Here is a 15,156-nt window from a genome sequence, read left to right on the forward strand (position 1 = left end):
CTCTCTCTCTCTCTCTCTCTCTCTCTCTCTCTCTCTCTCTCTCTCTCCCTCTCCCTCTCTCTCTCTCTCTCTCTCTCTCTCAAATGGGACAAAACTTAGATTAATTCTAGGCTAACTTGGAAATGTGCTACTCAGTAAAGTGATGACAGGTTCAAGGACTGATTTCAACTTCAAAAATCAACATTAAAAAACCAACTTTGTTTTATACACAGATACACAGACAGACAGACAGACACACACACACTTGCAACACACACACACACACACACACACACACACACACACACACACACACACACACACACACTTGCACCACACAAGTGCATCAACAATTAAAGAAAAAAGAGGCTGCCAATTCAAAAGAGAGCATGGGGGGGAGGGAGGAGGGGCAGTGTGTGGGAGAGTTTGGAATGATGAAAGGTAAAGAGAAACAATGTAATTATATTATGATCTCAAAAATAAAAAAGTAATTAAAATTTTACTGATTTATTTATGGACATAAAGATTGTTCCTCTTTTCTAGGCTTTATGAATAGTGTTGTAATAATCATTAAATCGTAGATTAAAAACAAACCAGGCTTGGTGGTTCATGGCTGAAACCACAGCACTGGGGAGAAGAAACAGGCAGATCCTTGGGGTTTGCTGACTGGCTGACCTAGCTTATTTGTCAAGATATAGACCAGTGAGAGATCCCGTCTCCAAAAGCTAGACATCTCCTGATGAATGACATCTGGAATTGTCCTCTGACCTCTGTACGCACATGCACACATATCTACAGGCACCCTCATATATGTTCACACACACCTGCACCAATGAGCATTCGAACTTATGCATATACACATATATGTATATTGAGACAATGTGTATATTGAGACAAAAGGAAACCACTTAGATTTATTCTCTGACTCTGCCTGCTCATAGGACCTATTCCTCCTACTTGGTTGCCTCGCCCAACCTTGATATAAAGGTATATGCCTACTCTTATTGCGTCTTGTTTTACTGAGTTCAGTTGATATCACTGGGTGGCCTGCTCTTTTCTGAAGGGCAATGGAGGAGGATATGATCTGGGGGACAGGGGAGGGAGAGAAGGCTGTGTTTGGGATGTATTGTATGAGAGAAACATAAATAAAGAAGAGAAAAATAAATGGTAAATGTTAACCACCAAGAACATTGCATGCTAAGCTCTTTTTGTGAGACCTGATTGTTTTTCCATGCAGATCTCTCTGCATTTCTACAAACTCTTCACAGAGATGCAGCTCCCACCCTGTCTTTGCTGGTGAGGAATTAGCTTCAGAGGACTGAACAACTTCCTTAAAACAAGGAACCATGCTGCTGGAGCCAGGAACCACACTGCGCCCAAAAGCAAACTTCCCCTCCCCAAACCCTGGGGTCCTTTTCTCTTTTTATTTGCAGATTTTCCAGATCTTATACTCAAACATTGATTCGGATAAACTAGTGTGAACAAAGATTTTTTTTAAATCACATTTTCTTAAAATTGATACAGACTCTGCATTTGAATATTGGAGATGAAAAGAATTTTGTAGTATTGTTTTGTAGCTTACTCTCTTTTATTTTAAAGGCTTATTCTTTTTAATTATGTCCACATGTGCGTGTTTATGGGATGGTATATTGTCTTGTGAGTGCAGGTGCATAATGAGGTCAGAGACACTGGATCCCCTGGAATTGGAGTTACAGGTGATTTTAAGTCACCCAATATGGTTGTTGGGACCCAAACTTGTGTCCTCTGCAAGAGCAGTGCATGCTCTTAACCCCTGAGCCATCTTTGCAGCCCATACTATCTTTTAAAATTACTGCATTTTGCTTTTTTGGGGTAGGTGCATGGGTGGAGGTCAGAAGACAGCTTGCAGGAATCTATCCTTTTCTCCATCATATGGCTTCTAGAAGTTAAACTTAGGTCATCATCCTTGGCGACAAATGATGTTATCCATAAAGCCATCTTGCCAGCCCCTATTTGTGTTTATTATTTGAGAATTTTATATATTTGTACAATGTATTTTGGAAAACAAAGGGGGCCAGAGGCAGTGGATGAATCTAAAGAAAGGCTGTCTTCTGGACATAGCATGGCAGCTATACATTTGAACTTACAGTAGCTATGACAGCATGCGTAAAACCTATTCAAGCTCGAGCCAGGAAGTTCCCAACAAGAAGAGGAGAGTTTGGCATGAAGTCTCACCCCTGGTGGAGGAGCTATTGGCAACTGAGAGCTGAGGGGATGGGGGAATCAGTTTGTATTAAGAGTATAGGTCCTTGTTAGTTGACCATGCTCCAATGGAAGACCACACAGAGAACAATGCATGGGAAAACAAATTAGATTTTATTAGTGTAAAAACGACGACAACAACAACAACAACAAGAGACTAAAAGTGACACAAAATTGGGTGGGTAGGGAAGTGGGGTGAACCTGGGAGAAGTTGGGGGAGGGAGAATATGATCAAAACACATTGGATGAAATTCTCAAAGAACTGATAATTTTTTTAAAAATAGACTTTAAATAGGAACAGAGAACTCTCTCAAGAACAACTACAAATGGACAAGAAATATTTTAAAAAATGTTCAACATCCTTAGCGATCAGGGAAATGCAAACTCGACTACTTTCAGATTTCACCATACCCTAATAAGAATGGTTAAGGCTTTAGAATATATATATACAGCAGATGCTGTCATGGCTATGAGCAAATGGAAACAGTTATTCCCTCTTGGTAGATGTGCAAACTTGTGCAGCTACTATGGAAATCAATATGAAGGTTCTTCAAGAGCAGAAAGATAGAGCTATCATGAGACACGACATGGCCATACTGCTTGGCTCACTCACAAAGACTCTACATCCTCTTACAGAGATGCCTGCTCATCCAAGTTCATTGTTCCTGAATTCACAATAGCCAAGAAAAGGCTTTTAAACAGACCCTCTTGAGTCCAAGGAGCAGGAATCATGAGGCATACTGAGCATGCAGGGCTTGTTACTACCCTCCTTTTCCAGTTACAGGGAACCAATTTCTCAAGAATCCAGACTTGGAAACACTGGGGAACATTTGATCTTAAGGTTCTGGGACAAGCATAAATGTCATGAGGTACTGAGTCCTAGAGACCGAAATGCTGAATACAGAACTTCATGCAGAGTAAGAAGCGGAGGTTCTGATGTGAATCCAGCACTAGTTTCCAGGCACTAGAACTCCTATTCCAAGTAGCATTTCCTAGATATTATACAATTATCTTTTCTTTCTCTTTGAACCAAGTGGTCCAAAGTCCATCTACATTCCGTCTCAAATGATATAATTTTGAGTTTTTCAAAATCTTTCAACTGTTTTCAAATCACTACAATAGGTACATAGTCACCTTTCCTCATGAAGTTTTCGATGAGATTAAATTGCAAAGCAAACCATATGGATGGTATCTATCATTCATATTTTTATAAAGGTTCATACTTGTGTCTATTATGGTTGAATGGACCTATCTGTTGATCCAATTGTGGGTTCTTCTCCAACTGAGTACCAGCCAGGTCTGGAGTAGCTATTCTTTCTTTTATTTATTTTTTTATTTTTTAACAAAAGTGAGCTCAAGAAATTGAGTTTGGCTTTTAGTGGTAATTTTAAACAAGGATCCTGATCTAGCGAGCTTCTGGCTCCTTGAGTAGATAGTCATCGATATTTAAAATATTACTCTTAATGCTGCAGATAGACCTTAGTCTGTAAAGTGCCTGCCATACATGTATGTACAAGACCTGAATTTAGATTCCACTACCTGTGCAAAAACTGGGAGTGGTGGCATGCACCTGTAGCTCTAGCCCCTAGGGATAGAAGATAAAGGAAGGATACCTGGAGCCCACCTCCTCCAGCCAGTTTAGCCAATTAGGTTCAGCTAGAGATCTCAAAAATCAAAGTAGAGAGAAATAGAAGACACCCAACATGGATTTAGATTTACACAAAATGCACTTGGTACACACACACACACACACACACACACACACACACACACCCTTCCCAAGTTAAGTACTGGGTGAGAAAAATTGTCTATATTCTCAAGAACATGAAACATGGTCTCCTCCCTTGGTCTTTCCCTTCCACTGAAAGTCTTTACACCCTACTCCTGCCAGAATCTGCCTCTGATATTTTAGCAATGACTCCACACTCTCCACTTGCATGGATCCTTTTTTTGTGGCTACATAATCTGATTTATGATCCAAGAGTACTTACATTGCCCTATATAACTATGAGAATTACTTAAGTGTACCCCCAGAGACCTACCACAGCACCCTCAATTCAAGAGCTAGAATATGTCACAAACGGTTCAACTGAAAATACAGGTGTGAGCCCTGTGCTGTCTTTCAACAGTGTTCCTGTGTAGTAAGGAGGCTCAGTGATGAATAAGAAGCGAGTCTACTCTCTAGAGCTTGGATTCTCAACTTGTGGGTCACAATTCTTTTGGGGGTCACATATTAGATATCTTGCATATCAGATATTTACATAATTCATAACAGTCACACAATTACAGTTATGAAGTAGTAATGAAGATAATTTTATGGTTGGGGGTCACCACAACATGAAGAACTGTATTAAAGGGACATAGCATTAGCAAGATTGAAAACCAGTGTTCTAGAGGAGTTGGGGCTGCAGTGCTTTCCATTTACTTCCTTGAGCATGTTGCCTCAATTGTTGTACGTTTTTTTTTTTTTTTAAAATGAGGACATTGGAGGTTAAAGAGATGCTCCAGAGATTAAGAGGACTTACTGCTCTTGCAGAGGACCTGAGTTCAGTTCCTAGCACCCATGTTGGGCAGCTCTTAAACACCTGTAACTCTAGCTCCAAATGACCTGACACCCTCTTCTGACCGCTGCAAGTACTGCACATGTACATATACCCAAGCATAGCCACAGACAGATGGACAGATGGAAGGACACACACACACACACACACACACACACACACACACACACTAAATCTTTCATAGTTAAAGTGGTATTGATTTGTATCCTGAATTATTTTTTCCCATTGTTGAAGAGGTACTGTAATATGGAGACCAACACTTGGGCTCTGAGTTTCAGAGAATCTATCTATCCTAAACAAAATTTAGGCTTTCTTTCATGAGAAAGTAGAAGTCTTTAACAACATATAGCTCCACTCCATTCCACTCCACTGGTGTACAAGAAGTAGGAACTTCAGCCAAATGGATTCTGGAGAAAGGGCAGTCACTGTCTTCAGTTTTGTACCTACTAAGATGCCCAATAGGTTTAAAAACATGAATGTTTGAAAGGGAATTAAAAGGAGTAGAAGGTTAATAAAGATGAAAGGGTCACTAGAGAGAACAGGGATATTACACGAATTAGAATCCATTTTATATTTGTGTAAGATTGTCAAAGAACAAAAGAAAACATTTCAAATTAGAGAAGGATATGTGCTGGAATACAATGCGTCCAGAGCTGCATGTGTAATGACATACAGCTGTATATAATTCTAAGTATTTGAAGAGCTTTGACTCTCAGAGAGTTGGTTAATATACTGAATCTTGTCTATGCTGGGATGTAGGAGTGCTCAATCTTTCCCTAGAATGAGCCAAATCCATACAACAATAACCACTCTTTGGAATGTGGAATGTGCCAGCCCTCTTTGGAATGGTATGCCATAATGGTTAACAACATTTTTGATAAGAAATCAAGACAGGATGTCTCTCCTACCCTGACTTGTCTTTAGGAGGCCGCTTAGATGGAGTATGCATCATTACTAATTTAGCTTCTAGATGCAATTACTGCAACTATCTCTCCATCAGTTGATTCTTAAATTTGTTTATTTCTGAAAAACCAGTTGATAACTGTGTGTTAGAGGTGTCCACTGAGGTGCCTTGCCTTCACCCCCAAAGAATGACACTGGAGCATCTCACCTGGTGGTTGAAGGGCGCAGGCACAGATCCTGCTTCAATGATGTGATCAGGAGGAGGTTCTGATTCTCAGCTGCTGCCCAGAACACAGAAACAGGAGAGTAGCATCTCAGGAGGAACTGCTCCTGGTCCTGAAGCAGATCCTCTAGCCATACCTCCAATCCTTTCTGTGACTCCGGAGTCTCTGAGGAGCTGAAGGTGCTTCCTACACTAATAGGAGGACACAGGGACTTTAAAATGAAGCCCTGGACCTCAGAGACTCCCTTAACACCAGAGGAGTTGAAAAAGTGGTAAGAAAGAGAGAATTTTGCTGATACTTTTTAGAGATTTATGTAGAAACGCACGAAGAACATGTTCAACTATAGTCATGTACTGATTGATTTCTTTAAATAAAAATTATGTGTATTCATGGCATCCATGTAGGAGTATGTGCATATGAGGGCAAGTGCCTGCAGTGTCCAGAAAGGGCACCAGATGTACTGGAGCTACAGTTACAGGCAGTGGAGAGCCATCTGAAATAGATACTGGGAACTGAACTTGGGTCCTATGCATAAGCAGTATGTGGCCTTAGTTTCTGGGGAAACTCTCCATCTCCACATTAGCTGATTTCTCCTCCAAGGTGAAGAAGACTATGCATGGAGTGCAGAGTATTTAAATGCGAAAAAACCTGGTCCAGCCTTCAACTGACAGACACTTGGTATAGATGAGCATGGCAACATGGAACTGTGATTATATAATGTGCTTTAAAAAAACTCAGTGCTGAAGACACAAGAAAGAATGCAATGGTTCAGACAAAGGACTAGGTCTTAAGTATCCCTGCCACAGAAGTAACCATGTGTACAATAAATAGAGGTCAACATGATTAAGTACATTACACACATCAATCAAATGTCATAATGAAGTCATTTGTGTAAATATTAATATATTTATACAGTTTTAAGGCTTTATTGTTACTTATTCATGTATTTCTGTGTGATTGTGCACATGAGTGCAGTTATCTATGGAGGCCAGAAGAGGATATCAGATTTCTCTCAAGCAATAGTTACAGGATGTTGTGACTGGGTGCTGGGAACTGAACTCAGATCCTCTGCAAAAGCAGCAAGTACTCCTAATCACTGAGCCATCATAGCTCCAGCACCCTTTTTGATTTTTTTAAATTTAATATTAATACCCATCATAACACATAAAATCTATTTCTCTTTATTTAAAAGCACATTACTTATTTCTCAATTAACTTGTTTAATCCATCCATTATTAAATATTTAGGTTGTATCTACAATGCAAGTATTAAATCAAAGAAGATTCTGTATACCTAGATACTTACATTTTTTTTTAATTCAGTAAAAATGTCTCAGTCTTCTAGGAATAAAAATGATGGGATGCTCAAGCCACAAACCTTGGATCATGACTTAAGAAGGGGGTCACTGGCCACTATTTAGTTATTTCTTAGTGTGCTACTACCACATATTAAATGGAAAACATTCTTTTCTATTTTGCTTTTGGTTAGAGTTTAAGGCTTATGGATTTTTGGAGTCAAGAAATATTTGTAGTTCTTTTTAAAAATGGCGTAGGGTATCAAAGACAGGCCCTGTTCATGCTATGATAGAGGTGTTTCCCACTGAACTACATCCCTAGACCTTAAGAAATGTTTGGTGCAGGGACAGAGGTGGTCCAGGACCATGATCAAGGCCAGTGAAAGGTCTTCTGTAGCACATTGTGGACCTCCTTGTTCCTCAGACAGTAGATGATAGGGTTACAGAGAGGTGTGACCACCGTGTAGATGACAGACAGCACCTTGTTGAGGTCCATGGATTTGATGCGGCTGGGGCGGCAATAGATGAAGAGAGCTGCTGAGTAGAAGATGCCCACCACGACCAGATGGGAGGCACAGGTGGAGAAGGCCTTGCGCCGTGCAGCGGCTGACGGCATGCGGAGTACAGCCATCCCAATGGCTGAATAGGAGGCCAGGGATACCAGAAGTGTTCCACAGAAGATGACAATGGCTGAGATGAAGTCTACCAGCTCTGTGAGGGCCACATGGGTGCAGGACAAGTTGAGCAGAGGGGAGACATCACAGAAGAATTGGTTGAGGACATTGGGACCACAGTAAGACAGACTAGCAATGCATGTTGTTTTGGCCACTGAAACAATCAGCCCACCCAGCCATGAAGACAAGGCTAAGCCTAAGCATACTTGCGGCCTCATGAGCAGTGGGTAGTGCAGTGGGCGGCAGATGGCCACATAGCGATCATAAGCCATGGAAGCCAAGAGGGTGCACTCTGTGCAGATGAGGACTATGAAGAAGAAGAGTTGTGTCATGCAAAGTGTGAAGGAAATATGGTAGGGTCCCGTCCATAGACCCACAAGTAGGGTGGGCATGGTGACTGACACATAGCACATCTCCAGGCAGCTGAGGTTGCCCAGGAAGAAGTACATGGGTTTGTGGAGCTCACTGTGACTGCAGATGAGGTAGATGATGAGTGTGTTCTCCACGAGTGTCAGCAGGTAGAGAGTCAGGAAGACAGCAAATAGGGCATCCCTTATGTCCAATCTGGTTGACAATCCCAGCAAGATGAACTGCTGAACCCTGGTCATGTTGGCCAACTCCAAGGACCTCTCCATCTGTAGAGAGACAAGCCTGTTGTTAACATTTGCCCTTCAGTAGCATCAGAGTAAAACTATTAGAAGGATGTTGATGGTGCTTTGAACCTTGAGCAAGTTTATAATCTCAACATCTGTTGGAGGTTGACTTAGAAGGAGAGTCTTCATATTCTTGAGATGAATCCTGCAGATGGTGATTTCAGTGTATAGGAGGGATGTGACTATCTGAATGATCAGAGGATAAAATTTGCTTCCTATGAAATTAAGTGAAGGAAAGATTGACATTTGCTATATAAGAGACTATAATTATCTTCATTTTGATTTTTTTTTAAAAAAGTATTATTACCAGGCTGTTTTCCCTACATATCAGTTTAGCAATATTCTTGAAATCTAGGAAAAGTAGGACTGCAGTCTCTGATCTTCTACAACCACACTACCCTGAATGGGCCTCATCTCTAAAGCAGAGTCCTTTTTCCTTTAAAGTGATTTTATTTTACAGAGTTCCATTATGTTATAGCTGTCAAATGATTATGCCCATAGATAAAAAGTTGTATCTGAATAGTATTGTTGGGATTCTAAAAAGGTTGCTATCTCATTTAGCAGAAATATAGAGATTCCATTGTTTGGACCCAATCTGTTTGGTTACATAGACAGTATTTACTTAAAATCTGTAGAATTTTGTGTTGGGTTGAAGGTTGGAGATTCTATTGGGTGTACCCAGAATGGATGATCATATGTACACTTAATTATCATTCACATACAGCTATTTAGGGGAAAGCTGCGAGATGCAGTAGGGATTATGGGTGCAATCTGGAGTGCATATTCTGATCCTCCAACTCTCCAAGATCCATTGAGCTTTTATGTTATGTCAAAAACATATCATGAAGACTTTGTTGGTTTATTCAGTGCTATTGAGTTCTGGTATGACTTAGTTATTTTGGAATTTTTGAAGACTTACTTTTATATTATTTGTGTAGATATTTACCTTCATGAGTGCCTATGCATAAAGTCCCCACAGAGGCCATTGATGGTATGAAATCCCCTGAATTGAAGTTACAGATGGTTGTGAGCCGTCATGTGGGTACTGAGACCTTGACCTGTGTCCCCTAGAAGAACAACCAGTGCTTTTTCACTACTGAGCCATCTTTCTAGCTCCTTTAGCTTACATATTCTTAAACAACATTTATAGTCTTTGTCCCACAGGGTGTGTGTGTGGGGATAGCACAGCCTACTATGACCCAACCAGTAAGCTGCTGTAGCTCATCCCAACTCCATTCCTGTGTTAATTCCACTGGATGAGATCAGCCCCATGAAATCCAGGGCCAGAATATACTTCAGCATCCAAGACTAAAGAACTAGAAAATTATACAATTTGAGAGTTCTTTTTGCTTTAGACTATCATGCATAGGTTCCACTTGGTAGAATTAAGCTCATGTGATGAGTTAGGCACTTTCCCTGTGCCCCTTCCTTCTCCTTCTTCTCTCATTTTCCCTATCTCTTCTTTATTTCTCTTAAACATAGGCATTTTATTTTATATCTTGTTATTATAAGCGAATACATTTACTGAACAATTCAAGGTAACATCCCTCTCATCAATTAGGAGCTGAATTCTTACAAGCCATAGAGCCAATGAACAGATATAAAGACAAAACAATTTCAGAAGAGTTTAGCATGCTAATGCAGAGCTCATGAACTGCATTATCTTGATATTGATAGATACTTATTCATAAATGATGAAGAGTCTAATGCAGGAGGTGAGAGGCTTCTCACCTATCATGGGAAAAGTTTGGGAAGAGCATTTTGACAAAGGAAGAGCAATGGGAATGTTTGGAGAGCATAGAGAAAACCAGCTTCATCTTCTACCAGATTCCCTCCACTTAAGAGATTTAGCTAGTGTCTTCTTCAACGAAGCACTCAAAAATTCTCTCAAATATTTCATCTGTTTAAAATTGCATTTGTGTGTGTTCATGTACCATGGCTCATGAGTGGAGGCCAGAGGACAACTTGCCAGACCCAGTTATCTCCTACCATGTGGATCCTGGGAATCTAACTCGGGTTGTCCTATTTGGAGGTAAATGCCTTTGCTTCCAGAACCATCTCACCAGCCAAATTCAAGCATTTCTCATGGACAAAGCATCCATGCTCCTTCCAGAATGATCCCTGCTTTGCACACCATCCTGTGGCTCCACTACAGGAGAGATAAAACAAATTAAACTTGCCATTCTCTCTCAGACCAACTGAAGTCAATGTTGTAAACATCTAGTCTCCAGATTTGGTCCTCAGTGTCCTAGATGATAGATGATTGACAACTCTTGGTCCAATTTTTCTACCTGTGAAGATAAACTGTTTCATCCTCTCCTCTCCTCTTCCTTACCTTCCCATCCCCTTCCCTCCATCCCTCCTCTCCCTCTACGCCTCTGTCTGTAGATTTCTACGTCTGGGCTCTTCATCTTTATTTTCTTTTCCCTCTCCTCTTTCCCTTTATTTCTCTTACATATATCATTGTTCCATTTTATGACTTGTTATGTTAAGCAAATATACCAGCCAAATACTCAAGTCAGTATTTTTTGTATGTTTTTGTTATTTACTCAACCAGGTTCTTACAACTATGGTAGCTATGGCTCCTGTCAACATCCTCATACATGGGCATATGTGTCTTTGGTAAACATCAGACACACTCATTACCTCACCATTTTTACCAATGATTTAGCCTCAGGCAAATCCCATGTCTTCACAGAACTGATCCTTTCTTAGTAGAATCAAGATGCCTTTTTATATAGTCCCAGAATCCTAGTTCCTTACTAGAAATTGTTCCACTTTCCCAGCTCATCACAGAGATCACAGAGCAAGCCCAACTTGTCTCCTAAGCTCTGTATTCCAGCACAATGGCTGGTACAACAACTGCATTGGACAAGACCAAGATAGTTTAAAATTTTAGCAAGGAGTGGGGAGGTGCTCCAAATATTCCACCCCTAGCTGAGGAGCCAAAGGTAAGTGATGGATGCAGAGGGAGCAAGATTCACTTTTTTTGCACAGGTATTGGAGTGTTCATTGTTAGGTTTCCCATGCCCCGATGGATGATCCCACACAGGACATATGGACAGCACCAATTGCACTTAGTGGGCTACAAAATAAAGATAGGATGCTGGTTGGGAAAGATGTTGAAGATATGTTATGAGGAGACAGGGTGAGCTGGATGGAGAGTAAGGTTGGATATGAACTAGATATATTAGTTCTTTAAAGTCTCTGTAGAAGGACAGTTGCTGGGATGGCATTATGGACCGTAGTGGCATGCTTGCCTGGCATGCATAAGTTCCTAAGTTCCATCCTCAGCATCACACACACAAAAAGACAATGTGATTTCTTATTGGAAGCTGAGGTATTAAATCACCGATATTAACTTGCCAAGAGCTAGGGTGTACAGAGAACTCTCAGTAAGTGAATGTCAAATCTCCTCTACCCTACATTTGGTATCTCTCTTTTTTTTTTCCTGTTTAGTTTCTAGTGTTTTTTTTCAAATATTTTATCTTTTGATATGAACAGATGTTTGTTATAGACCCCATGAAGTGGAGATTCATAGTGTCATTAGGTCTCGATTTCAGAGATAATATATAGGACCTGTGCTTTGGTAGACAAATGTAAGTTAAGTCCAGTCCCAGATCCTTTACTAGGCTGCAGAGTCAGATACCAAACCAAATGTAGCTGTGTCCCATGCACACTTTTCTAAGCCATAGTCATATCATTACTTGTCTTCATGAATTTATTGAGAGGGAAAAAAATCAAAGTTCACCCACATGAATGACAGCTATGAAGTGCAGATCAATGTGAATCCTGGAAAACGATACCTATTATTGGTTCCTATCATGGATGCCTCAGTGCTAAGCTTTAACTCTAGCCCACGGAGCTGTCAGTGAGCTTCCTGAGCTTGGGTCTGGGGTGTTTATTACAAGCTTAAACAGAACCCTTGCTGATTTGTCATCAACACGATGTGTTTCTAAAGTCAAAGGTGAAGCTTCCATCAACCCAGTGGAACCCTTTTTCTCCCCTCTGAGAAGTCTTGTGCCCTCCTGAAGCTCTTCTTCCATTCCTGACCTTCTACTGATCTCTTTGTGTACTCACGTTACCTTCTCCATGAACCCCTATCTGTTCTACCATCCATAACTGATTGCTTCAAACGCAGTGGTGTTCCATCAGAAATGCATTTGTAAAACACCCTCATATGCATACACACAAATGGCTGTATGAGAGCTCTGAAGAACAAAGATAGAATATTCAGACAATACTCTGCCTCAAAAATGTTTACTAGCCGTTGAGTTAAGTCAATAGCTGCTGGGTCCAAGAGTCACAAATAAATCATGGAATAAGTGACAAACCTCAACCAGTAAGACCATTCTTTGTACAATATAGTCTATTTAGAGATGAATGGGTTTTGCAATAGGTCCTCTAGAGTTCTAGGATCAGGGACCATGAAGAACACTGCTAAGGCAAGATTTAAAACCACTACTTTTTTTTTCTAGTTGTGTGGTGAATCAGAATTTTTTCAGAAATTAGAATTGGAGACACGGAGAGATGTTTTATCTTAAGGTAATACACAAAGTATTAGGAATCAGGACCTAATTTTGACCCTGGGTATGAACAGGTGTTGTTTACATCCCTCTACTTATCATAGACAAAACTGAGGATGGCTCTCAAGAGCAGATGGAATCTCAACTGACATATGTTGGTCTTTAATTCTACAAACACTTGTCAAAGGAGGACTTGGTGTATAGAAAGCCAATCCTGAGAGGCCGGGCATATGGAGGCATGAAAGAACCTGAATTTTAGCTAAAAGTGTTTGAAGAATTTGAAACAGTGTGTCTCTGGGAAAGCTTCTTAGTCTGTCTACTACTTTATGCATGTTCTTGGGGGGTCATCCATATTATATGACACGAGTGGATTCTTTGGGATGGTAGACCATTTATGGAAAAGGCAGACATGCACAAACGGATATTTTTCCACAATAATTGTAGTGTGTAAAAGCCACTCAATCCATCTATGTCAGATCTATTTAACCATCTGTCTGTCTTTCCATACATCCATCCAGTAATCCATCCTATGTATGTATGTATGTATGTATGTATGTATGTATGTATGCATGCATGTATGTGCATATTTATCTATCTTCTTCATCATCTATCAGTCTTATCAAACATCTACCTTTCATCCATGTGTCCTATGCTTCATATATCATCTATGTATCCCATAATTTTATCTAATCTATCTATCTATCTCTCTATCTATCTATCTATTTTTCTATCATATATTTATCATCTATCAATCTCAACGGTATCCACACACCTATCTTCTATTACCTATATATCTACGTAGCTCATATCTATTCTCTATACTTCTATCATCTATTAAATATATATCAATACATCCATTATTTATTATTCATATATGTATGTGTCAATATCTATTTATATACTGAGATGAAACTACTATTCCTGAGGATTAAGCTGTTCGGTATCTCTAAAGTGTTTAGAATCTGTAATATGGACCTGATATCTTAATTACACTAAAAAAGATTTATTTCTGCTGTTCTTTGACTTCACCCACAAAAAATAGCACCGGGTCTTCATACCTGATAGTTGATGGTAGACAGGTATTGATCCTTTCTGAATGATTCTGACTGTGGAGGAGACTCTGATACTTACATAAATTCAGTCTTTGCTTAAAAATGGAGATGTCAAAGAATGAAACTGTTAAATCTACTTTGAAAGGAGGTATACACACACACAGAGACAGAGAGAGAGACAGAGAGAGAGACAGAGAGAGAGACAGAGAGAGAGACAGAGAGCCTTTGCCTCTTTGAGAGCCTTTGCCTCTTCTCTTCTCTGTTTTGAGCTCTTGAAGTTGCTGAATGGACTGCCCACACTGTGAGAAGGCATAGCCATGTAAACTTAAGCCAGAGCTTTGTACCTTAGAGACTTCTATGGTCTCTGTGGATTGAGAAAAGAGTCGAGAGGAAAGCCTCTCACTGATGCTCTGTAGAGACTGAAGAGGATGGACAAAGGCAAGAAAGCTTCTTCGCCACTCTCAGTTCACATCTGTGAACGTTGACGGTGTTTTCCTAAATTTCAAGCTCTGCTCTTGGTATTGATGTTTCTGATGACCACAGGAGAGAAAAATCTGACACAAGGCTGAAAATGCTGTTTATTAAAAGCATATCTGTTCCATACACCCATAGCATCAGTGTTTACAGTAGCCAAGAGGTGGAAGAAATCAGACTTCCTTTGAGAGCAACACAATGGAATATTGTTTAGCCTTAAAGAAGGAAAGAATTCTGATAAATCCTATAACATGGATGTACCTTGAAGGCATTGTATCAAGTGAAAAAGTCACTGAAAGACTATCAGGCTCTGGAGAGATGGCTCAGGGATTAAAATTTAGAGGGCTGAGTCCAGTTCCCAGTATCCACATGGTAGCTCACAACTATCTGTAACTCCAGTTCTATTTAATTTAATGCTATCTTTTGGCCCACTAGGCACTGCACATATATGTTGCAAATACATAGAGGCAAGAAAACATTCACATATATTAAACAAACTTTAAGAAATCAATGACCTAGAAATATCATCAAATTCCCCCCTCTCTTTCTTTCCCTTCCTTCCTTCCTTCCTTCCT

The 15,156-nt window shown here is 40.1% G+C and overlaps 1 protein-coding gene across 1 annotated transcript; it reads right to left on the reverse strand.

Annotated features, from left to right (window-relative positions):
- Positions 1-7,572: 7,572 nt before the first annotated feature.
- LOC114631280 (olfactory receptor 5-like) lies at positions 7,573-8,511 on the reverse strand. Its single transcript, XM_028779583.1, has one exon. It carries the CDS (start codon positions 8,509-8,511, stop codon positions 7,573-7,575), a length of 939 nt encoding a protein of 312 aa, XP_028635416.1.
- Positions 8,512-15,156: the final 6,645 nt, after the last annotated feature.

The sequence above is a fragment of the Grammomys surdaster genome, unplaced genomic scaffold (genome assembly GCF_004785775.1).
Source record: "Grammomys surdaster isolate TR1022 unplaced genomic scaffold, NIH_TR_1.0 355, whole genome shotgun sequence".
Lineage (NCBI taxonomy): Eukaryota > Metazoa > Chordata > Mammalia > Rodentia > Muridae > Grammomys > Grammomys surdaster.

Coding starts and splice junctions, on each gene's coding strand:
- LOC114631280 (XM_028779583.1), bottom strand. CDS start 8,511: ATGGAGAGGTCCTTGGAGTTGGCCAACATGACCAGGGTTCAGCAGTTC.